Source organism: Tribolium castaneum, chromosome 9 (genome assembly GCF_031307605.1).
Source record: "Tribolium castaneum strain GA2 chromosome 9, icTriCast1.1, whole genome shotgun sequence".
Taxonomy (NCBI): Eukaryota; Metazoa; Arthropoda; class Insecta; order Coleoptera; family Tenebrionidae; genus Tribolium; species Tribolium castaneum.
In genome coordinates this window covers 1612172-1637886 of record NC_087402.1, presented here as the reverse complement: position 1 = coordinate 1637886, position 25715 = coordinate 1612172, and the positions used below count along the sequence as shown (strand labels likewise).

Here is a 25715-nt window from a genome sequence, read left to right as displayed (position 1 = left end):
CATAATTTACGTTCGTTGTGGACTTTGTCTAAATAGATATTTGAACGCGGCATTGCAAAGTCTATACATGTAGAAAATTGAATTATCCGGAAACAAAGGCAATGGAAAGGGGTTGCAGGTCGTCACACGGTTGGCAACAACAGAGAGGAAAGGGGTTCGTTACGGTAGTAATTAACTGCGACTCGATAATTAATTAGTTCCAACGAGTGCCGTTCGGCGTTGTCAATGCACTTTCCTAAGGCTTAAAATCGACCACATTTGCACATAATTCCAATCCACCTATGGCCTTTATCAACACCTCCATCAAGCGAAATGTAACAGCTGAAATATTTGACTGCGAGGCTTGTTTTCCACCACCTTATACACTAGCGCTACAGCCGGAAAATTTTCGCCCCAATTAGATTTTTAAGGGACAAAGAGTGTTTTATCCTTCGCGAGATAATTAGCACGAAAAATCGGGAAATGTTTCGCGAGTCACGTGAGAGATAATAAAACACAAGGATTTAATTAAACTTATTCATCTCGGTAAAGTAGGAAGATGTTTGAGCAAAACTGCATTTAATTAAGAAGTTGAAATTCTTCGCATTTTTGACATAATTAAGTTTACGCCATCATTTATTTCAAATGGCTCAATTCACAACCAACTTCTTCATTACGATGAAGAAACGAAAACACCTAATTGGGACATTTTATCACCGAGCCACAATGACTATTTTTGCCTTACCGCACTCTTGTAATGTGAAAGCACCTTATTCAGGCTTGCAACATCAAAGAACGCCCTTTCACACAATAATTAATTGTTTTAATAGGAATATCCGAGCGAATATCCTCTGATCTAACAAATTAGGCTCGGCAATTTATACACTACCTGCACTAGCGCTAATTATCCAGGCGGCCTGGCACAGGGACGGACTCGGGCCAATTGATTCCTTCGCAGCTGTAACTCTGAAAGACTACAGTCACGTCACCAATTTAAACTAATAATTTGACCCCTTGCTCGGATTTTATTTTTGATTGACTCTCTTTTGACTAAGTGTCTGAGAGGAATTAAACAAACTGTTATTTTTATATTTACTTTTCATAAGAAAATTTAATGGAAACATTATCATCTTTAGATAAATTTTCACAGATTGTCGGGTAATTTCATGTTGCCAGCGAATTTTCATTAGCTACCGCCTTAGGCCACCTCTGCACATTTGTTACAAGTTCTCTACTTCATTTTTCTCTCCCATTCTCAGTTTTTAGAAAAAAAAACATAAATTTTGGTTTAAAAGCGTGTTCAGATCTTCAAAACTTGCAAAAATAAAGTTATTTTGACATAATTCTATAATTTATTGATTTAGTTTTTAAGAAATTTTGAGCAATAATTAAGTTTTCGCTAAACGCTAAAAAAAGATAAATTTTTGGTGATTTTTTTCGTTCTAGTTTAATAAAAACACAAAGAAAAGCCTGATTTTTGGTCTAAAAACGTGTTTAAATCTTCATTTTTGACATAATTCTGTGATTTATTGGCTTACTTTTTAAGAAATTTTGTGAAATAATTGAGTTCTCGCTAAATAAACGCTTAGAAAAAATAAATTGTTGGTGATTTTTTCGTTTTAGTTTAATAAAAACACAAAAAAAATCCTGATTTTTGGTCTAAAGACATGTTTAAATACTCAGAACTTGCAAAAATAAAGTAATTTTTGACATAATTTTATGATTTATTGGCTTACTTTTTAAGAAATTTTGCACAATAATTGAGTTTTCGCTAAATAAACGCTTAGAAAAGATAAATTGTTGGTGATTTTTTCGTTTTAGTTTAATAAAAACACAAAAAAAGACTGATTTTTGATCTAAAAATGTTTAAATCTTCAGAACATGCAAAAATTAAGTCATTTTTGACATAATTCTATGATTTATTGATTTATTTTTTAAGAAATTTTGCACAATAATTGAGTTTTCGCTAAATAAACGCTTAGAAAAGATAAATTGTTGGTGATTTTTTCGTTTTAGTTTCATAAAAACACAAAAAAAATCCTGATTTTTGGTCTAAAGACATGTTTAAATACTCAGAACTTGCAAAAATAAAGTCATTTTTGACATAATTTTATGATTTATTGGCTTACTTTTTAAGAAATTTTGCGCAATAATTGAGTTTTCGCTGAATAAACGCTTAGAAAAGATAAATTGTTGGTGATTTTTTCGTTTTAGTTTCATAAAAACACAAAAAAATACTGATTTTTGGTCTAAAGACATGTTTAAATATTCAGAACTTGCAAAAATAAAGTCATTTTTGACATAATTTTATGATTTATTGGCTTACTTTTTAAGAAATTTTGCGCAATAATTGAGTTTTCGCTGAATAAACGCTTAGAAAAGATAAATTGTTGGTGATTTTTTCGTTCTAGTTTAATAAAAACACAAAAAAAGACTGATTTTTGATCTAAAAATATGTTTAAATCTTCAGAACATCCAAAAATAAAGTCATTTTTGACATAATTCTATGATTTATTGGTATATTTTTTAAGAAATTTTGCACAATAATTGAGTTTTCGCTAAATAAACGTTTAGAAAAGATAAATTGTTGGTGATTTTTTCGTTTTAGTTTCATAAAAACACAAAAAAAATCCTGATTTTTGGTCTAAAGACATGTTTAAATATTCAGAACTTGCAAAAATAAAGTCATTTTTGACATAATTTTATGATTTATTGGCTTACTTTTTAAGAAATTTTGCGCAATAATTGAGTTTTCGCTGAATAAACGCTTAGAAAAGATAAATTGTTGGTGATTTTTTCGTTCTAGTTTAATAAAAACACAAAAAAAGACTGATTTTTGATCTAAAAATGTGTTTAAATCTTCAGAACATCCAAAAATAAAGTCATTTTTGACATAATTCTATGATTTATTGGTATATTTTTTAAGAAATTTTGCACAATAATTGAGTTTTCGCTAAATAAACGCTTAGAAAAGATAAATTGTTGGTGATTTTTCGTTTTAGTTTCATAAAAACACAAAAAAAATCCTGATTTTTGGTCTAAAGACATGTTTAAATATTCAGAACTTGCAAAAATAAAGTCATTTTTGACATAATTTTATGATTTATTGGCTTACTTTTTAAGAAATTTTGCGCAATAATTGAGTTTTCGCTGAATAAACGCTTAGAAAAGATAAATTGTTGGTGATTTTTTCGTTCTAGTTTAATAAAAACACAAAAAAAGACTGATTTTTGATCTAAAAATGTGTTTAAATCTTCAGAACATCCAAAAATAAAGTCATTTTTGACATAATTCTATGATTTATTGGTATATTTTTTAAGAAATTTTGCACAATAATTGAGTTTTCGCTAAATAAACGCTTAGAAAAGATAAATTGTTGGTGATTTTTTCGTTTTAGTTTCATAAAAACACAAAAAAAATCCTGATTTTTGGTCTAAAGACATGTTTAAATACTCAGAACTTGCAAAAATAAAGTCATTTTTGACATAATTTTATGATTTATTGGCTTACTTTTTAAGAAATTTTGCGCAATAATTGAGTTTTCGCTGAATAAACGCTTAGAAAAGATAAATTGTTGGTGATTTTTTCGTTTTAGTTTCATAAAAACACAAAAAAATACTGATTTTTGGTCTAAAGACATGTTTAAATATTCAGAACTTGCAAAAATAAAGTCATTTTTGACATAATTTTATGATTTATTGGCTTACTTTTTAAGAAATTTTGCGCAATAATTGAGTTTTCGCTGAATAAACGCTTAGAAAAGATAAATTGTTGGTGATTTTTTCGTTCTAGTTTAATAAAAACACAAAAAAAGACTGATTTTTGATCTAAAAATATGTTTAAATCTTCAGAACATCCAAAAATAAAGTCATTTTTGACATAATTCTATGATTTATTGGTATATTTTTTAAGAAATTTTGCACAATAATTGAGTTTTCGCTAAATAAACGTTTAGAAAAGATAAATTGTTGGTGATTTTTTCGTTTTAGTTTCATAAAAACACAAAAAAAATCCTGATTTTTGGTCTAAAGACATGTTTAAATATTCAGAACTTGCAAAAATAAAGTCATTTTTGACATAATTTTATGATTTATTGGCTTACTTTTTAAGAAATTTTGCGCAATAATTGAGTTTTCGCTGAATAAACGCTTAGAAAAGATAAATTGTTGGTGATTTTTTCGTTCTAGTTTAATAAAAACACAAAAAAAGACTGATTTTTGATCTAAAAATGTGTTTAAATCTTCAGAACATCCAAAAATAAAGTCATTTTTGACATAATTCTATGATTTATTGGTATATTTTTTAAGAAATTTTGCACAATAATTGAGTTTTCGCTAAATAAACGCTTAGAAAAGATAAATTGTTGGTGATTTTTTCGTTTTAGTTTCATAAAAACACAAAAAAAATCCTGATTTTTGGTCTAAAGACATGTTTAAATATTCAGAACTTGCAAAAATAAAGTCATTTTTGACATAATTTTATGATTTATTGGCTTACTTTTTAAGAAATTTTGCGCAATAATTGAGTTTTCGCTGAATAAACGCTTAGAAAAGATAAATTGTTGGTGATTTTTTCGTTCTAGTTTAATAAAAACACAAAAAAAGACTGATTTTTGATCTAAAAATGTGTTTAAATCTTCAGAACATCCAAAAATAAAGTCATTTTTGACATAATTCTATGATTTATTGGTATATTTTTTAAGAAATTTTGCACAATAATTGAGTTTTCGCTAAATAAACGCTTAGAAAAGATAAATTGTTGGTGATTTTTTCGTTTTAGTTTCATAAAAACACAAAAAAAATCCTGATTTTTGGTCTAAAGACATGTTTAAATATTCAGAACTTGCAAAAATAAAGTCATTTTTGACATAATTTTATGATTTATTGGCTTACTTTTTAAGAAATTTTGCGCAATAATTGAGTTTTCGCTGAATAAACGCTTAGAAAAGATAAATTGTTGGTGATTTTTTCGTTCTAGTTTAATAAAAACACAAAAAAAGACTGATTTTTGATCTAAAAATGTGTTTAAATCTTCAGAACATCCAAAAATAAAGTCATTTTTGACATAATTCTATGATTTATTGGTATATTTTTTAAGAAATTTTGCACAATAATTGAGTTTTCGCTAAATAAACGCTTAGAAAAGATAAATTGTTGGTGATTTTTTCGTTTTAGTTTCATAAAAACACAAAAAAAATCCTGATTTTTGGTCTAAAGACATGTTTAAATATTCAGAACTTGCAAAAATAAAGTCATTTTTGACATAATTTTATGATTTATTGGCTTACTTTTTAAGAAATTTTGCGCAATAATTGAGTTTTCGCTGAATAAACGCTTAGAAAAGATAAATTGTTGGTGATTTTTTCGTTCTAGTTTAATAAAAACACAAAAAAAGACTGATTTTTGATCTAAAAATATGTTTAAATCTTCAGAACATCCAAAAATAAAGTCATTTTTGACATAATTCTATGATTTATTGGTATATTTTTTAAGAAATTTTGCACAATAATTGAGTTTTCGCTAAATAAACGTTTAGAAAAGATAAATTGTTGGTGATTTTTTCGTTTTAGTTTCATAAAAACACAAAAAAAATCCTGATTTTTGGTCTAAAGACATGTTTAAATATTCAGAACTTGCAAAAATAAAGTCATTTTTGACATAATTTTATGATTTATTGGCTTACTTTTTAAGAAATTTTGCGCAATAATTGAGTTTTCGCTGAATAAACGCTTAGAAAAGATAAATTGTTGGTGATTTTTTCGTTCTAGTTTAATAAAAACACAAAAAAAGACTGATTTTTGATCTAAAAATGTGTTTAAATCTTCAGAACATCCAAAAATAAAGTCATTTTTGACATAATTCTATGATTTATTGGTATATTTTTTAAGAAATTTTGCACAATAATTGAGTTTTCGCTAAATAAACGCTTAGAAAAGATAAATTGTTGGTGATTTTTTCGTTTTAGTTTCATAAAAACACAAAAAAAATCCTGATTTTTGGTCTAAAGACATGTTTAAATATTCAGAACTTGCAAAAATAAAGTCATTTTTGACATAATTTTATGATTTATTGGCTTACTTTTTAAGAAATTTTGCGCAATAATTGAGTTTTCGCTGAATAAACGCTTAGAAAAGATAAATTGTTGGTGATTTTTTCGTTCTAGTTTAATAAAAACACAAAAAAAGACTGATTTTTGATCTAAAAATGTGTTTAAATCTTCAGAACATCCAAAAATAAAGTCATTTTTGACATAATTCTATGATTTATTGGTATATTTTTTAAGAAATTTTGCACAATAATTGAGTTTTCGCTAAATAAACGCTTAGAAAAGATAAATTGTTGGTGATTTTTTCGTTTTAGTTTCATAAAAACACAAAAAAAATCCTGATTTTTGGTCTAAAGACATGTTTAAATATTCAGAACTTGCAAAAATAAAGTCATTTTTGACATAATTTTATGATTTATTGGCTTACTTTTTAAGAAATTTTGCGCAATAATTGAGTTTTCGCTGAATAAACGCTTAGAAAAGATAAATTGTTGGTGATTTTTTCGTTCTAGTTTAATAAAAACACAAAAAAAGACTGATTTTTGATCTAAAAATGTGTTTAAATCTTCAGAACATCCAAAAATAAAGTCATTTTTGACATAATTCTATGATTTATTGGTATATTTTTTAAGAAATTTTGCACAATAATTGAGTTTTCGCTAAATAAACGCTTAGAAAAGATAAATTGTTGGTGATTTTTTCGTTTTAGTTTCATAAAAACACAAAAAAAATCCTGATTTTTGGTCTAAAGACATGTTTAAATATTCAGAACTTGCAAAAATAAAGTCATTTTTGACATAATTTTATGATTTATTGGCTTACTTTTTAAGAAATTTTGCGCAATAATTGAGTTTTCGCTGAATAAACGCTTAGAAAAAGTAAATTTTTGGTGATTTTTTTCGTTCTAGTTTAATAAAAACACAAAAAAGCCTGATTTTTGGTCTAAAAATGGGTTTAAATCTTCAGAACTTGCAAAGATAATGTCATTTTTGACATAATTCTGTGATTTATTGGCTTACTTTTTAAGAAATTTTGCGCAGTTTTTGCTGAATAAACGCTTAGAAAAGGTAAATGTTTGGTGATTTTTTCGTTCTAGTTTAATAATAACACAAAGAATTTTTGGCTAAAAATGTGTTTAAATCTTCAGAACTTGCAAAAATAAAGTCGTTTTTGACATAATTCCATGATTTATTGGTTTATTTTTTAAGAAATTTTGCGCAATAATTGAGTTTTCGCTAAATAAACGCTTAGAAAGGGTAGATTTTTGGAAATTTTTTCGTTCTAGTTTAATAAAAACAGCATGATAAAAAAAATAATCTAAAAACGTGTTTAAATCCTTAGAATTTGCAACAACATCTTTGTTTCTTTTGATAGGGCCTTCGACTGTGAAACAACGAAATACAACCAGCTGTTGAGACCTTAATACCTTTTTGAAGTTACTCTAAAATTTCTCGATTTTGCCCAAAATTTTTTTGGTCATTCAATACAAATAAGCTTCCCATCGATTTATTCATAAATGCAATTCAAATTGTATGAAAAAATAAACCACAGCTGGAGAAAAAATTACTGGAAGGGCTGTTTTGGCAAAGTGTAACCGGTGGTGCGAATTTAATCAATGAAGTAATCTTTTAATTTTTGTGAAAGGATGGTGAGGGCTTTATGTCCCAATAAAAGGGCACTTTAGCCGAGGAGTGCAGGTCAGGTGTCCGATGTCATCCACACGACACCTACTCAATGGAATTGAACGGAACCGAGCAGTCTAAAGTGCCTGCTTATTGTGCCTCAATTTGTTGCTTGAATGTGAGCGAATCCATACCCTTTCAGGCTATAGGTGTGACACTCCAACCTACAGATGTTATCTATCTCCAGATTGAAGCGTGTATGCGGCGAGAATGGGAAATCCAATATAACACCGGGAATTCTGAGGGCGCAAATCTGCCACAATCATCCGTTATTCGGCCGCTGTGTCCTTACATAAATAGGAAGAATTTTGACTTGTGTGCGCGCTCCATAAAATCGTCGTTAAACGATATAGGATTACATTTATTCCGACATAAAAGCCTGAATACGTCCTATTATCAAAAAAATCTGAGCTCCCGGACGCGCACAAAGGAACATCTCTTGTGGTCAAAACATTTTAAATCGATCCCGGGACGCCGGTAAGGAATTTTCGGCCGTTTCGTCCGCGAACGGAAAGGCGAATTGCTTCGAGAAGCATTAGACATGGTCCATTATACCTCAATGGTAGCTTAGACGTCTCAGGTTGTTTTGTATTGTGGATTGCTTGTCGTATGACAGCTACTTAACATCGGTACGTGCATGGATAATAGATGTGTGCGGAAGAAACGACATGTGTTCCGGGAGAAATTCGAGATATTCATGGGATTTTTACCAAATATCACAGTTCACTCAACGCAATTATGAAATTATAAAACCAGTCTTGACCCGATAAAGTTTGTTCAAGTTGCCAGGAGTGGTTGTAGGTGGTGTTGAATTAAATTTACTGATCTGTATCTGGCTTTTGTCAATAAAAACCTTGACTTTAAATAAATACTGGCTTAATTATCGCCTCAAAACTCAAAAAAATATTCCATAATGACTGTCAACAAGTTTAATTAAACTGACACAATAATTTAGTTTATAAATTACGTAACAATTTGTCCAAATATTCAAACTTTTGAAAATGAAGTCGTAACATGATCAGGTAATTAAATGCGGCAGTTAACAGAAATTCAGCATCAAGGACATTTCTGGAAATTCGTTTCCCCGAAAGCATAATTTTTTTTTAATGAGACTTATGTATGAAGTTATTGACTTCGAAATAATGGGACATTTGGAAATGGAAATTCGAATTTTAAATTTTTTTCGTGTGGAAAATATTCACCAATTGAATATTTCCACTTCTCATTTATTTTTCACCTGCTAGTACAATTTTTGAAAAATAATTTTTAATTTTAAAAATTTTTGACATGTGGCTAAAATTCCGCAAGCACAGCCTGCTCTAATTCAATTTATTTTCTGTCTCATGTTACTAACTTATTCTCGAAATATTAATTAAAACACCTGGGCTTTACTTTTCTGGTTTTCCTCTTTTGTACAATTTGGATAACGTTTTAATTGACAAATTTTTATAAAATAGCATTTAAATTATTCCGAAAGTTATTTTTGCGTCGAAAATTCAATTTTCGTTCCTCACTTTTTTTCAACTTTTCAAGTAGCACATAAAATAACTGGCAATTACACATTAAAGATTTATACTATATTTTTTTATATTAATAATCTTAATTACAAGTTTCACTGTCCTGTTTTTGGATTTTCGAATTAAAAAAAATTACTATTACATTTTCAAATCAAATCCAGAAATGTAATTAGTAGGTATTTTTGGATGCATCTAAGCAAATTTTCTAAAATACACTACTATTCTAAAATAAGATATACATAACCCTAGAAAATTTTCTGATAAAGGCAATCAGACTTTTTTTAGATAATTTAATAAATAACTTGCACCGTGAGAGTTCTCTTCTTATTTAAAAATACGTATTCTATCAGAATTATTCCTTATTTTGCCTAAAGCAAAGTCCGAAAATTTTTGAATTTTTTTGAATTGCTCTTTGGTCTCTTTGAGTCATAATAACGAACACAGAATCAAGCGAATCAAAAAACCTTAAAGATTTCTTCAAACTTGTGACGATTCTGAAAATTTCTTCAAAAATTTATGATTTTGTATTAATTTTTCTTTTATTCAAAAGTTGTGTTCCCCGTTTCAAATATTTTAATTAGTGGATATCAGAGATATTGGGTGGTAGATTCTTAGTTGAGGGATTTAATGTAACAAACTTTGGCTTGATCGTTAATAAAATAATAATTAATGAATTTGTTTAATTTCAGGTTTCGCCCAACTAAAAAATTCCTTTAGTTCCTCTGGTCCTGGTTCGTGCTTATCAGGTAATTATAACATCCCTTGAACACAATGACAATCACGACCCTGCATTTGGTTCAATAATAAAGTTCAGTGTTATGAAATATGCGGGTATAACCGAGCGATAATGTGATAAATGGTAACTGTAATATAAATAATTGTCAATTGTAGCGAACACGCTCTCAGTGTATTTAATGGTGCATAAAATATACATCAGTGGGAGAGTGGAAAGCAGGGCTGATAAATGACTCGCGTAATGCCTAATTAGATTAAGCTAATGCACTCTGCATTACCCGACAAATTTCCATTTCTTTGCATAGCAATTTTTGGTCATGTGACCCGGCGCCATGATTCAAAATGGCGTGTGTGTTGTTTCCGGAAACAAAAGAGCGGTGAATAATAATACCCCAGCGTGTGACACACTAGATTCGATCGAAAAAACACAACCGTTCATCGCTCGTTAGAGATAAAGTGTAAAAATTCCGGGAGCGAGGGGAGTCTCGTATAATAATTCTTCCGGTCCCCATATTTTGGAGTTATAACTGCGTTGCGAGGGAGCAGCTCGTCAGAAGCTCATTATCAACATCCCCTTGCCAACCCGGAGTTATTCCGGAAACCCGGACCCTACGACATCCACTTCGCGGCCATATTGGCTCCAACTGCATGACTTTTATGAAATATTTAGCGGGCGCGGTAATGGAACGGGTTTAGTATTAAATTGGTAATTCATCGGAACCAATTCCGGTATCAATTGGGGGAGTTTGCCGAGGATTAAAACTAGTTGTTGGATTAATCTTCCTGGATAAATATTCGGCTAAGTCGGGAACGACGACGACTGAAGGGGATTTGTTCGACGTTCCACCAGTCTTAATTGGAAACCAAAGTGACAATTAGAGTTTCTCGCCAATAACTTGATAATATTATAATTGGAGAATAGCTCCGAGCTTCTTTTACCCCCACCCGAAACCCTATTTAGGAACAATTTGCTTTACGTCTTTCCCAAACTTTCAAAGAATAAAATACGCGCTTTTTAAAACATAATTATGCCTCCTTTTACACTCTGCTTGAACTGTCTAATCGACCGAAACGATATAATGGCCCACAAATTGGACATTATATTCTTTTGCATGTTTACTCCCTTAATTCGCGGACTCGCTTCCTCGCCACCTCACCACCCATGTTACAATTATAAAAAAACACACAAAAATTAATAAAACAGCAAAAACTGTGACAAATATCTGTATCTCTCCAAGATGGAAATAAACGTCGTTGTCCTTCAATAAGCTCATTAACTTTATTAAGTACATTCTTTTATATTTTATTGTTAAATTTAAATCTTAAAACAAGAAAAATATTTGAAGCCAAGAATCCAAGAAATTTTGTTTGTCTGAAATGCAATATTTAAAAACTGACTTTCTAAAATACAAATTTAAATCTAAAATTTAAAAATTGCAACTTAGAACCGTTATTTCAATGTTGAGTTAATTTCGAGTTAAATATAAACTTCAGGTTAAAGTCAAAAAAACATAACTCCAGCTTTGAAGTAACCTGACTCGTGAGTTAACTTAAACTTTTTCTAACTCAGACCTAAGATATAATAATTGAAAGATCCGTCATTACCCCGTCAATAACTCTATTTTTTTACTCCGATGACTTTATTTTAATGCCAAGTTAATTTCGAGTTAAAAATAAACTTCAATTTAAAGTCAAAAAACATATTTCTAACTTAGAAATAATCTGACTTTTGAGTTAACTTAGACTTTTTATAACCCAGATCACAGGGAGTAACTGAAAAAGCCGTCATTATTTAACTAGAAGTTAACATTAAGATTCGGTTAACCCAGAGTTAATTGACCCCAAAGTTAACTCACTATTGAAATAACGAGCTTATAATTCGATTTAGTTTAATTTGGAATTAAATTTTAATTTCTCTTTCTGTAAACCGACAATGTCTAATAGTAATAATGATTCTAACTTTATTTTTTCAGTCCTAAAGCTTGTTACTTCAATGACGAATTAATTTCGGGTTAAATGTAAACTTCATATTAAAGTCAAATAAACATATTTCTAATTTCAAAATTATCTGACTTTTGAGTTAATACTTTTTAACTCAGACCTTAGGTAACTTAACTTAACTTGAAATTAACTTGACATTCGTCAGTGCATTTCAGTATCGAATTAATTTTGAGTTAAATATAAACTTCAAAATAACGAGAAAGAAACATATTCCCGATACCGAAATAACCTGAGTTTTGGGTTAACATTTTAACTTTTTCTAACTCAGACCTTAGATAGTACCTATCTGAAAGAGCCGTCATTATTTAACTATAAGCTAACATTAAGATTAGGTTGACTCAGAGTTATTTGACCCTAAAGTTAACTCACTATTAAATTAACGAGCTTATAATTCGAATTAGTTTAATTTGAAATTAAATATTTTAATTTTATTTTCTGTAAATCGAGCTTTAAAACGCCTAATTTACCTATATTTTTAATAACGTTAACTTTGAGTAAAAAAGTACAATATCAAATCGTAATAATTCTAACTTTATTTTTTTACTCCTAAAGCTCGTAACTTCAAGTTAATTTCGAGTTAAATATAAACTTCAGATTAAAGTCAAATAAACAGATTTCCATTTTCGAAATAATCTGACTTTTGGGTTAACTTAGACTTTTCAAATCAGCCATAAGGTTAACTTAACTTGAGATTAACTTGATATTCGTCAATACAATTAATTTCGAGTTAATATAAACTTCCAAATAACGAGAAAAAAACATATTCCCGATACCGAAAGAACCTGACTTTTGAGTAAACTTTTTAACTTTTTCTAACTCAGACTTAAGATAGTACCTAATTAAAAGAGCCGTCATTATTTAACTATAAGTTAACATTAAGATTAGGTTGACCCGAAAATTAACTCACTATTGAACTATAGGTCGAATTAGTTTAATTTGGAATAAAATTTTCATTTCTTCTACAGTAACATTAAGTTTAGATTGACTAAGAGTTAACTGACTCTAAAAGGTTAACCTCAATGAAAGCCTATGATATTTTATGCATTTTAAAAATAGAAATAAAATATAAACGGACAATTTTCAGATTTCTCGCCAATTGAAATTATTTAAGTGTTTTGAATGTGGTGCTGTAAAAAAGAGCTTGATATGAAATATGTTTAAACGTCTTTGTGACACCGTCTGAATGGTTGATCTATAAATATTTCCTTGAGTCTCGGAATGCTTTTCTAATTTTTTCTATACAGGCGTATCAAATGTCCTTTATTCCTTTTGTTTGTACCATGAATTAGAACGTGCGTTATTAGGTGATACAAACAAAAATCGAACCCCTGCAGATGAAAAATACGCGAAGCTATATCTGAAATTCTTTAAATTCTTTTCAATTTAATTCCACACTCCCTCGCTAGGCGTTCATTTTAGCTTAACAAGTTAATTCCTATTCGTTATATGGAGTCCCTCAAATAAGTTTTCGAGTTTCTTTATACAAACCCTACTGAAGACTTGAATGGTTGTTAGCATCAGGAGGGTTTTTAAACTTGTTTGCAGTTTCAGAAATACCCGCAGACTCAAATCTTTGCTCAATAGACAGCACCGTTGACGCTATAATGGACATAGATCTGGCAACAGAGTTGACTTATTTTCTCAATTTTTTCGATTTTGGGCCACATGGTGTAACTTAATATTGGCGCCATCACCGAACGCTCGCCTGTCATAACATTGCTAATGAGGGTCGGAATAATTCTTTTGAGGATTTCTGCAGCGACGAAAGCGTCTTTTTGGCCCAAACGCCTTTGATAAATTTGTGCCCCGTTTGGCAGTTTTAACAATCTCCCGCCGAAAACCCGAAATTAACTCGTTTGCTTTAAAATATTTATAAAAGAGCGCAAGGTGTAAAAGAGTCAGTTTTATTGATGGCGGTGCTTTGTGAACGGACCTTTTCCGGAATTGGGTGGCAATTTACATAGCGTTGTTTTAGATCTAGCCCCGAAAGAGCTGCTCGGATGCTCTGCGCAAGCCAGATCAATATCAACATTCTTATTGCTAATTTCGGCGATTTTACACTAGGGTGGATCAAAAATAACGAAACATTTGAAACGGTTCTAATTTTCTTACGGCCGACAAAAATGTCACGCGTTGACGACCTTCTTGACTAAAATGTTATTTTAAGAACTTGAAACAACTTGGCTTGACAAGGCACATCTTGCTTGTTTGGGTAAACAAACGCCGCCTCTACAACTAATTTGAAGGATAATTTCTTATTAAGAGTAACCGGAGATGGCGGCTGCGAACTAGCCGGCATCCAAAATTATTCTATTTTAACACAAGTGAGGTAAAATCAAATAAATGGACTGATTCCTCGTGGATTTTTTATTTTAAGTACAAAGGTGATATGCGCTTTCACTGTGACCTGTATTACATGCAATTCGATGGCAACATATGAAACACTTTTCGATTTTTTTTTGTAAATGTGCTGACTGAGAAATGGGAAAGTCTGAAAGGAAGTCAGTTTATTATAGAAAATATTCCTACAATAATAATTTCAGTTTCAATCTGTAGTGTCATATTTTTTTGTGCTAAGTGGATAAAAGATTTAACTATGTATTAATTTCTATTGAACAAAAAAAAAACAATACAAATGATATAATTATGAGAAAGCATTTTCAAACAATATAAATACCTACTCATAAATATAAATAAATACTTATAAATTACCATCATATTTGATTCAGAATAAGAGAAATTCTGTAAAAAATAATAATCATAAGTGCAATAATTAACCTATAAAAAATACAACATTGTGTATTTAATTTTAATCCTAAACATACTTTAAAATAGAACTACCAATCCTTGACTTTAATTTTCTAGTAGGTAAGATAAATTTTTAAGGGAATTCTTCCACACGACCAATTTATAGATTTTTACGAAAAAAATATATCATACAACTCATTACGATCAAAGTCTTTTGAAGAAAATGTGCATCAATTTTTTTAATTGCGCAAAAAAAAATTGCTCATATTTGTAGTTGCTAACGGCCACAAAATAATATTAATTATTAATAATTAATATTGCTAATTAACATTAATTATAAAATTAATACAACTATTTCAAATTAAATCACCTAGCAAGTATTAATAATTTAGTATTTTCGATTTATAGAAGCGTCATTAATTTAATCCGCAATTAAATCCCTGCTTAACTGATCACGTGACCAAATTAAACCAATCGGACGCTCTCATTCACGAAATTAACTTTTAACAGGCACATTAAATTTTAATTGAGCTTTCGATCAATTGGCCTAAATAATGGAAATTAACAAAATACAAAGTTACAACTTCTGTGCAATTATTAAAAATAGTTTGTTTTAATGTTTAAAATGATAAGCTTATTACAATATCAGACTTCATTTATTTTCACGTGAATTGTCGGAAAAAGAATAGATTTATTAATTCAATGACAACCAGTTAATAAAAAATAGCAGAATGTGGTTTTGACCAAAATCGACGAAAAAAAAGAGCTAAAAAATTTGTTACTTGTTTTTTTCTAAACCTCTTAATTTCAGAGATTCTTTATTCAAACATTCAAAATTTTTCAACAGCCCTTAATTTGCGTAAAATATGCAAAATTTGTTTTAATATGTAGAGGGTCTTCAAAAATTAAAAAAAAAAATAGAAACTATTTGAAAGCATGACGAATAATTGAAAAACAAATTATTACAAGAAGTTGAAAATTAAGTACGTAGTAAGTCAATATTTATGTATACTTTTTTACTCTCTTATGAAACCTTCAATATACAAAACTAGTACTTTTATACAATAATTAAAACAAAACAGGTGCTATTCAAAGAGATGTTAATACTGACTTTTACTTTCTTCTAATAAAACTTGGTTTAAATCAATATTTAATGGTAATGCCAAACTATTAAATATTTATAGTTTTGTCCAAAAAAATAGAAAAATATTATTCACATTTTAAATATACTGCACCTACAACATGCCTACAATGTCATTCATAAAACAAAAATGTTATAGTTTTTCATAAAAAATAAAAAAATAAGTAAGTAATCACCAAAAACAAATAAAGCCGCTCTGCGGCTGTCTGATGATAGTGTGCTTTCCTTCTTTATTAAAACCTTGTTTCTCTTCATTCATGTTCATTTTAATGATTTTAAAAATTCGAATTAAAATTTTAATAATTCGTATCTAGATTACTTAATTAGAGATATAAAATTAAAAATTATAATCAAAACTATCGGAAAAATTTGGCAAATGTATTACTAGTGTTTATAAAAAAACATAGTCTGGAGAAAAGGGTAAAGATTTCAGATCTAATATCTATAATCTTGAAGAAAAACTTAAAGAAAGTAAGACAAAAACGATGCTAAAAAATAATCTAGAAAAATTCTAAAAGAACTAGGAATGAATTTTGAATAGACGACACAATACGAATTTAGAAAATAATTATTTATTTATATCTTATTTTAATGTTTAGTGCAATAAATAAGAATCTGTTTATCTTTTTATTTTTCTATGTTCATTCATGTTCATTTTAACGATTTTAAAAATTGTAGTTAAAATTTTGATATTTAATTAAAGCTGAAAAGTTTTTCTTTAATTAATCTCTACAACGCGATAAATTAATTAGCCCGTCGTCATTTTGAAAAAGCATCGAAATGGATTAAAAGTAATGGTGTCGAAGTGTGTAGCATAAAAGGCGTGAACTCGTCATCTGTGCCGTTCAACAGCCCTTCACCGATGACATGCACACATCCATAATTATAACCCTGAATGTGATTGGTCCAATAACAAGCCGAAAATGTGTCTAGCTAAAGCAGTTATCTGAACAAAGAATGAAAAGTACTAACCCCTCATATGTAACCCTTTGAGCGAAGAGAGCACCTAGGTAAACATAGTGTAGGTATAAAGAGCGATGGAGGAGATACCCGGCCGTAATCGGACTCGTCATTTTCATGATAAAAGATAATGACAGGTTACCGGTAAAAGGGAGGTCTGTTGACAGATGTTTACCCAACAAATACGCTCCTATCGAGCATTGAAACTTCCAATAACGTACGCTTCCAATTTAATTAATTTCCGAAATTCGAATTGTCTGTTTGCTCGGTTAACGGCCGGTTTATGCATAAAAACGCTGCGAAATTGACGATGGCCGTTTTATTGCGCTCATAACTACCTGTTCACATCGCGTATCGTATTTCTGACGCGGATAATAAACAAAGGGCATCTGATTCATGGGATTTTTAAAAGAAATGAATGAGATACGAGGTGTGAACAGCAAAGCTCCACCTACGAGCCCTTAACGGACGCAAAGGGTTAGTTAAGGTGTGAAAACAGCACCGGCATCATGGTTGACGCATTCTACAAACGTCACGCTTTCGTGCACCCGCCGTGCGAGACTTTTAATTCCTTTTTATTCAATTGTGTTGTAATTTAATGGCGGCACTAGCACAATCCACTATTCTGTCACGCCGAAATGATTCGAGACAATGTAATTGCCCTAATGTGTGTGATAACTTCAGAGCATCCAATTATTTTACAACGAACGGAATCGGCATCCAAATGCCACTTTCACCAAAATCGAAAATCTTGCGAGAACTATTCGAAAACATGGTGTATCGTAAAAATGTTCCACATATTTTGTTGAAAATATTATAAGGATATTCAAACTGTAGACAAAAATTTACCAAAGACAAATCATGGGGAAAGTAAAAAATCATACGGAGAAGAATTTATAAAAAAATCCAATAAAGCAATCTTAAAAAGAGTTCAGATTTCAGCCCTGAAAATGGCTTTAGGAAAGAGTCAAAGAGGAATCTTAAGAAAAATTTAGAGTATAGAAAAAATGCAGAATAAGTGTTTACAAAATAATTCTGCAGAAGAATTTAGACAATAATTTATAAAAAAATCTAAAAATAAATTAATAAAATAATCTAAAAAGTCCAGATTTAGGATCTAGAAAAATCTAAAGAAGTGTAGGTATAGATACATTGTTAAAGAATAATTTAAAAAAATGTAAACTCGTATAAAAAATTTATGAGTATTATATTCAAAAAAAAATTAAAAATGAAGAATTAATAAAATAATTTTGAGTAATGTTTAGAAAATTATTGTAAAAAAGAATCTAGAGCAGGATTTGTGAAAACTCGAAAGTTAACATAATAAAATAGTTTAAAGATGTCTAGATTTTACATGTCGAAACAGCTTAAAAAAAATTAAAAAAGAATCTTACGAAAAATCCAGAGAAAAGTACAGAAACAATGCTAACAAATATCTAAAAAAATTCTAAATAAACCAAGGAAGAATTTGTCAAAAACGGTAAGTAGAGTCTAAAAGATAATAATACGGAGAAAGTAGAAAAGAAGTGGAAGTATTTATAAAACAATTTTGACTAAAATCTAGAAAATAATTCTAAAGAAGCCTCTGAAGAAGGATTTATAAAAAAATAATCCAACGATCGGTTTATGAAACACTTAATGAAAGAGTTTATATACAAAACTAGTGCTTTTATACAATAATTAAAACAAAAAAGTGCTATTCAAATAGATATTAATACTGACTTTTTATTTTCTTCTAACAAACATTGGTTTTAATCAATATTTAATGGTAATATATAACCACTATATATTTATAGTTTTATCCAAAAAAAATAAAAAAATATTGTTCACATTTTAATTATACTGCACCTACAACATGCCTACAATGTCATTCATAAAATAAAAATGTTATAGTTTTTCATAAAAAATAAAAAAATAAGTAAGTAATCACCAAAAACAAATAAAGCCGCTCTGCGGCTGTCTGATGATAGTGTGGTTTCCTTCTTTATTAAAACCTTGTTTTCCTGTTCACTCATGTTAATTTTAATGATTTTAAAAATTTCAATTAAAATTTTAATAATTCATATCTTGATTACTTAATTAAAGCTATAAAATTAAAAATTATAATCAAAACTATCGAAAAATTTGGCAAATGTGTTACTAGTGTTTATAAAAAAAACATAGTCTGAAAAAAAGGGTCCAGATTTCAGATCTAATCTACAAAAACAATGCTAAAAAATAATCTAGAAAAATTCTAACGGAACTAGGAAAGAATTTTGAATAGACGACACAGTACGAATTTATAAAATGTTTATTTATTTATTTATATCTTATTTATTTTTTTTTTTGATTAATGTTTAGTGCAATAAATAAAAATCTGTTTAGTATTTTACTTTTTTATGTTTCTAGAACTTATTTTTCTGTTCATTCATGTTAATTTCAATGATTTTAAAAATTGTAATTAAAATTTTGATACTTAATTAAAGCTGAAAACTTTTTCATTAAATAATCTCTACAATGCTACAGAGAAAAGTACAGAAACAATACTAACAAATATCTAAAAAAATTCTAAATAAACTAAGGAAGAATTTGTCAAAAACGGTAAGTAGAGTCTAAAGAATAATAATACGGAAAAAGTAAAAAAAGTAGAAGTATTTATAAAACAATTTTGACTAAAATCTAGAAAATAATTCTAAAGAAGCCTCTGAAGAAGAATTTATAAAAAATAATCCAACGATTGGTTTATGAAACACTTTAAAGAAAGAGTTTAGATTTCTGATCTAAAAAAGATCTAAGAAAATACTCGAAACAAAAGGACTGCTAAAAAATAATTTACAAAAATTCTAAACAAAATTATGGGAAAATTCTGAATAAAAGAGAATTTTGATTATGTTTATGCATTTAATTTTATTTACGTTGTTTTTTTTGTTAGTGTTTAGTGCAATAAATAAAGACCTGTTTGGCTTTTACTTTTTATATTTTTAAAATTGATTTTTATTCAAACTGCAAAATTATAGTGACTTTTATCTCGTTATTGGAAAAATAATTAGAATTCAAATTTGCAAAGATATTTTTTTCAGTTTCTTTTTTTCTGATTTTTCCTAATATTTTGTTCGATCATTTTCATAGCGAGAGTAGAGTATGATTTGGTGTGTTTTCGCCCAAAAGTAATACATCAAGCCTTTGTCCTTTTGTGCTCTTTTTCAACTTCATATCTCCCTGTTAGGAATTTTCACCATCGACGTAAACAACTTTAGCCCGGCAATATATCTTGAAACTCGCCCTAAATATCAATCGGCTTAATCTAGTATGTTGGCACAATTGGATTTGGAGACCACCCGCGGGTGAATTTACAAGACTGTCCGCTCATAAATCCTCCCTGATTGGATGTTATGGTCGCATTACCAACATTACACGACCAAAATTTACTACTTATGGATCGTTACTCCTATTCTTGTCCCGATCCGTTTCCATCCCCCATTACATGATAAAACAAAGTACAATGCCGGCTAAGAAAGCTGCGTAATTTAAACCGATCTGTAATGAAGATGTTAGCAGGGAAATAAATACTGGATGTTCCTTGGCGGGGGAAAAAGAATGCGAGGGTGTGGAATGAATGGTGTTTTGTGCGAAACCAAAAAATTTCTTCATTATTCTCTTGACACAATTGGGGGAATTGGAGAAAGCGACTCGTGATTAAAGTTGTGACTGCGGCATTTTTTAAATTTCAAATACCGGAGACAGAGTTAGTTAATAAAATAAACTCCGCAAATGTATTCTTAAGTTTGTGAACTGGGGCGAAGGACGCGGTCTCGGGGGTCATAAAGAATTTAAATTTTTTGCATAAGTGTGCATTTAGTGCTTGAGTTGGTGAACAAACTGCAGTGCAGTGACATAAAACGGAAGCTGCAAACAGTGCACTAGCCACACACTTCATTACTAATTCAAAGTTTGGGTGCATTTCTTAGTCGCCGAAATAAACGTCTAGACACTCGCTTATTTAACATTTCCGCCAACAACCGATTTATTTAGAGCGAGAGCAAACTTTTTTAAATATTCAATTAAAGTTTTAGAGATAGTGAACGGAACAGCATGTGCACAAGTGGAGCGCTCTTGCCAATAAGACACATTTCCAGAGGGTAACTACCCTGCCTCTGGAGACCGACTTAACGCTCGATTAGGGGCGCTTAGGGAATGTAATACACTTGCTAACATGTGGACATTTATTCACTTAATGAATTACATTAGCACTAAACAAATAACGGCACGGGAAAATGTGCACTTCACACTCACGCCAAAAATTCTTCCCTTCTAATTTATTAAAGAATTATTCTGTACAAATATAAGAAGTCTTGATAATTCGTTAGGTCATGCCCAAAAAAAAATATTTTTCATTAATGTCGAATTTCTTATTTTCAACGAAGAGCAATGTTGTTTCCTTTGAGTTATTTGAGTTATTTTGAGTTAGCCTAAGGCAATTTTCATTGGCTTCTCCTATAGCTAAACTCTCCGGAATATTCAAGGTTTTTTGAAAATGTTTGGATTTGGCATGTTTTATTTTTTTTTGAAGAATTTGACAGAGAAAGATTAGATTTTTTTGATTTTTTGATGTCTTTGATACCAAAGACAAAACATGGAGAAAGTAAAAAAAAGCATATGGCGAAGAATTTATCAAAAAAATCAGAAAATGGGTTTATAAAGCAATCTTAAAAAAAGTTCAGATTTCAGGTGTGAAACTGGCTTTAGAAAAGAGTCAAAGAGGAATTTTAAGAAGAATTTAAAGAATGTAGAAATAAGTGTCTACAAAGTAATTCTTAGTACAGTTTACAAAATAATTCTGTAGAAAAAATTAGACAATAATTTATAAAAGAATCTAAAAATGAATTAATAAAATAATCTAAAGAGTCCAGATTTAGGATCTAGAAAAATCTAAAAAAGTGTGGGTATAGATACATTGCTAAAAAATAATCAAAAAAAATTCTAAACTCGTAAAAAATTGACGCATAGTAAAGTATCTAAAAAAAAATTTAAAGAATGTAGCAAAAATGAAGAATTAATAAGTATTAATAAAATAATTTTGAGTAATGTTTGAAGAATTTGTAACAACTCTAAAGTTGACATAAAATAATTTAAAGGTGTCCAGATTTCCGATCTAGAAACAGCTATAAAAAAAATTAAAAAAGAATCTTACGAAAAATCCAGAGAAAAGTACAGCTTAGGGAATGTAATACACTTGATAACATGTGAACATTTATTCACTTAATGAATTACATTAGCACTAAACAAATAACGGCACGAGAAGACGTGCACTTCACACTCACGCCAAAAAATTCTTCCCTTCTAATTTATTAAAGAATTTATTCTGTACAAGTATAAGAAGTCTGATAATTTGTTAGGTCATGCCCAAAAAAAAATATTTTTCATTAATGTCGAATTTCTTATTTTAAACGAAGAGCAATGTTGTTTCCTTTGAGTTATTTGAGTTATTTTGAGTTAGCCTAAGGCAATTTTCATCAGCTTTTCCTATAGCTAAACTCTCCGGAATATTCAAGGTTTTTTGAAAATGTTTGGATTTGGCATGTTTTATTTTTTTTTGAAGAATTTGACAGAGAAAGATTAGTTTTTTTTGATTTTTTGATGTTTTTGATACCAAAGACAAAACATGAAGAAAGTAAAAAAAAGCATATGGCGAAGAATTTATCAAAAAAATCAGAAAATGGGTTTATAAAGCAATCTTAAAAAAAGTTCAGATTTCAGGTGTGAAACTGGCTTTAGAAAAGAGTCAAAGAGGAATTTTAAGAAGAATTTAAAGAATGTAGAAATAAGTGTTTACAAAATAATTCTGTAGAAAAAAATTAGACAATAATTTATAAAAGAATCTAAAAATGAATTAATAAAATAATCTAAAGAGCCCAGATTTAGGATCTAGAAAAATCTAAAGAAGTGTGGGTATAGATACATTGCTAAAAAATAATCTAAAAAAATTCTAAACTCGTAAAAAATTGACGCATAATAAAGTATCTAAAAAAAAATTTAAAGAATGTAGCAAAAATGAAGAATTAATGAAGTATTAATAAAATAATTTTGAGTAATGTTTGAAGAATTTGTAAAAACTCTAGTTGACATAAAATAATTTAAAGGTGTCCAGATTTCCGATCTAGAGACAGCTTTAAAAAAATTAAAAAAGAATCTTACGAAAAATCCAGAGAAAAGTACAGCTTAGGGAATGTAATACACTTGCTAGCATGTGAACATTTATTCACTTAATGAATTACATTAGCACTAAACAAATAACGGCACGAAAAGATGTGCACTTCACACTCACGCCAAAAAATTCTTCTCTTCTAATTTATTAAAGAATTATTCTGTACAAATATAAGAAGATAACAAAAAAATATTTTTCATTGATGTCGAATTTTTTATTTTAAACGAAGAGCCATGTTGTTTCCTTTAAATTATTTGAGTTATTTTAAGTTAGTCTAAGGAAATTTTCATCAGCTTTCCCTATAGCTAAACTCTCCGGAATATTCAAGATTTTTTGAAAATGTTTGGATTTGGCATGTTTTTTTTTGAAGCATTTGACAGAGAAAGATTAGATTTTTTTCATGTTTCCAAAGGTTAGCACACCCTGTTTTTTTTTTAAATGAAATGTGCAATAATGTGGGTGTCTATCGTATTTTAAAGATCAATACAAAAAATTGTTAAGAAATCAAAAACCGATAAAAACTTCCAATATTTCTAATGTGGATTATTACTGTTTCTCATAAAATAATGTTCCTGGTTTAAAAATTGCCCATATGTCGTAATTCTGGAGAAACCGATCCGAAATAACTAATCAACGCAGGCTGCTGTAGCAATCTCCTGCCCAATAATCTTCCGGTTTGAAAATTCAATTATACCCAAGTGAAGTGCAGCCATTTCCCGGGGGCCGAGCCTCCCCGGGGGGCACGCACAGCCCCTGCGCCATGATCATCAGCACAATGCTCAAGCTTTGAAAAATAAGCGATTAGTCTCAGTTCGAATTTTTTAATTCCATCGTTAATTTAGCGCGGGTTTGGCGTAAAAGGACAGCGGTTAATTTATCGGTAAAGTTATTAAGTATTTTCCGGACGCAGAAGGGGTGAAAGCAAACACACAGGGCATGGGCAATCAACGGGTCTGTCGTCCATAAATTGCGCTAATGGCCCAATGGTATTTCATAAGTCGGTACAGTTCGCACCCGATTAGGGCCGCCCTTATCTGCGGTCCAATGTTCGGGTTTTTTGTTTGCTTGCTTGAGGGTGTAAATCAATCCGATGCTGGACAGAATTTTATAAAACTGTGGTGGTAATAATAATGCGGAGTGGTTCAGGGCATGGAAGCGTATCGCGTGCAGACGGGAATGTTAAGTGAATTAAGATGGCGCTAAAGCTATTTAGGGCATTTAGGGAGAGGGATTTTATACTCATTCTGCTTTCGAAATTAACTGACTAGCTTTGGAATTTCCAATAAAGAATACCGCAACCCTAGGTAATTGCGAGCAGCGCCTGGAAATTCGCTCGAATTTAAAGTATCTTTCTACTTGCTAAATCATTACCTCACCGCAAACACTTTCAAATTAAAAAAAGAATCGATTACATATAAGTACGCTGCCTAACGGCAAAAGGGAGCGCAAATGGGAAAATTAGTGTGCTGTATTTGTTGCAGGACAACTAGACAATTCCAAAGACTTCTCAGTGACTGACGGTTTAGGAAGCTTTAATAAAAAGAAGAAAAAGAAGAGGCGTCATAGGTAACTACTTACTTTAATCACTGCTTACATTGTCCTGTTGAACAATCAATATCCACCATTGTTTGAATTATTCTCATTTAAAGCAGAAATTTGCTTTGACTTTGTAACGTTTCGTTTCGTTCGTTCATTTTTTTTTTGGGAAAAGTGAGTGACAGAATAATTTGTTGTTTGTTTAAAGTTTAATAATCGGAAGATCGTAAAGGTGTCAAGTGCAGATGTTTAGTTAGAGTAGAACACTGTGTTACATATTTAACTACCCTTGGTGGGTGTGTGGCAGGACGATTTTCACGAGCTACCAACTGGAAGAACTGGAGAAGGCCTTCAAAGATGCACACTATCCGGACGTTTACGCCAGGGAAATGCTTAGCCTGAAAACGGATTTACCAGAAGATCGGATACAGGTGAGTCAATATAGGCTGTAATTGCCAATTTAGGAAATATCCGGATAAATTTATCGAAAGGAAAAAATGAGTTACCTATAGTATTCTAATGTGGTATCGACTGAATTTTTCAAACGCCGATTACGCCGAAATACTGTATTACAAGTTTTAATCGATTTTGAATGTTTTTATTTCCTCAATTACGGCTAAACTATTTTAAAAAGTGGAACTGTTTTAATCCCTACCTATGCAAAATGATCCGAGGAATCGATTGGCATCGAGAAAATTGCCAAATTCCCAATAGTTTTTTACTTATGAATTTTTTAAAATTTCACCAATTTTTGCATTTATCTGCAATTTGCTCGAAAACTATTAGTCGGAAAACAATAATTTTTTTTGAAAAAAATAGATAATTTAAAGAGCTTTCCAACGATAATACACTTCATGGGGTTATCTCTGATAGTTCCGGAGCTATTGCTCAACAAATGTTCCGGATACCCAAAATCGACAAAAATTGCGACGAAAATTGAAAAAATCAAACATCAAAAAATCGAACAAATGGACTTTTTTTGGACTTTTAACAACTCTAGAGAGTTGTAAAGGCATATATAAATACGAAAAAGTATGATAGAACAAATTTTAAAAAATAATAATTTTTTCACTTTCTTGAAGGTAAGTGTTATTACTCAGGAAATTTTAGCAAAAAAAATCAAATTTTTAAATCTCATGAAAAGTTCGTATAATACAGAAAATGAGCCGCTGAATTCAATGGAACAA

General features: G+C 29.9%; 2 protein-coding genes across 7 annotated transcripts in view; one reads left to right on the top strand and one right to left on the bottom strand.

The window, feature by feature from the left end:
* LOC103312579 (uncharacterized) overlaps positions 1-25715 on the bottom strand; it is a 127641-nt gene that overhangs the window by 36352 nt on the left and 65574 nt on the right. The gene's annotated exons all lie outside the window — the stretch shown is intronic.
* The window catches only part of LOC655933 (visual system homeobox protein), a 70838-nt gene that overhangs the window by 9357 nt on the left and 35766 nt on the right, over positions 1-25715 (top strand). For 3 of the 6 annotated variants that reach the window (XR_010335286.1, XM_015979109.2, XM_015979107.2), the window contains exons 2-4: positions 9913-9969; positions 24474-24558; positions 24833-24959. Coding sequence is in view for 5 of the 6 variants with exons in the window: in XM_015979109.2 (XP_015834595.1) it covers positions 9913-9969; positions 24474-24558; positions 24833-24959 (269 nt within the window). In the remaining variant the exon portion in view is untranslated. Of the gene's footprint in view, positions 1-9912; positions 9970-17492; positions 17584-24473; positions 24559-24832; positions 24960-25715 lie in introns of all 6 variants that reach the window. The other 3 variants (XM_008193521.3, XM_015979108.2, XM_015979110.2) reach the window with 2 other exon arrangements.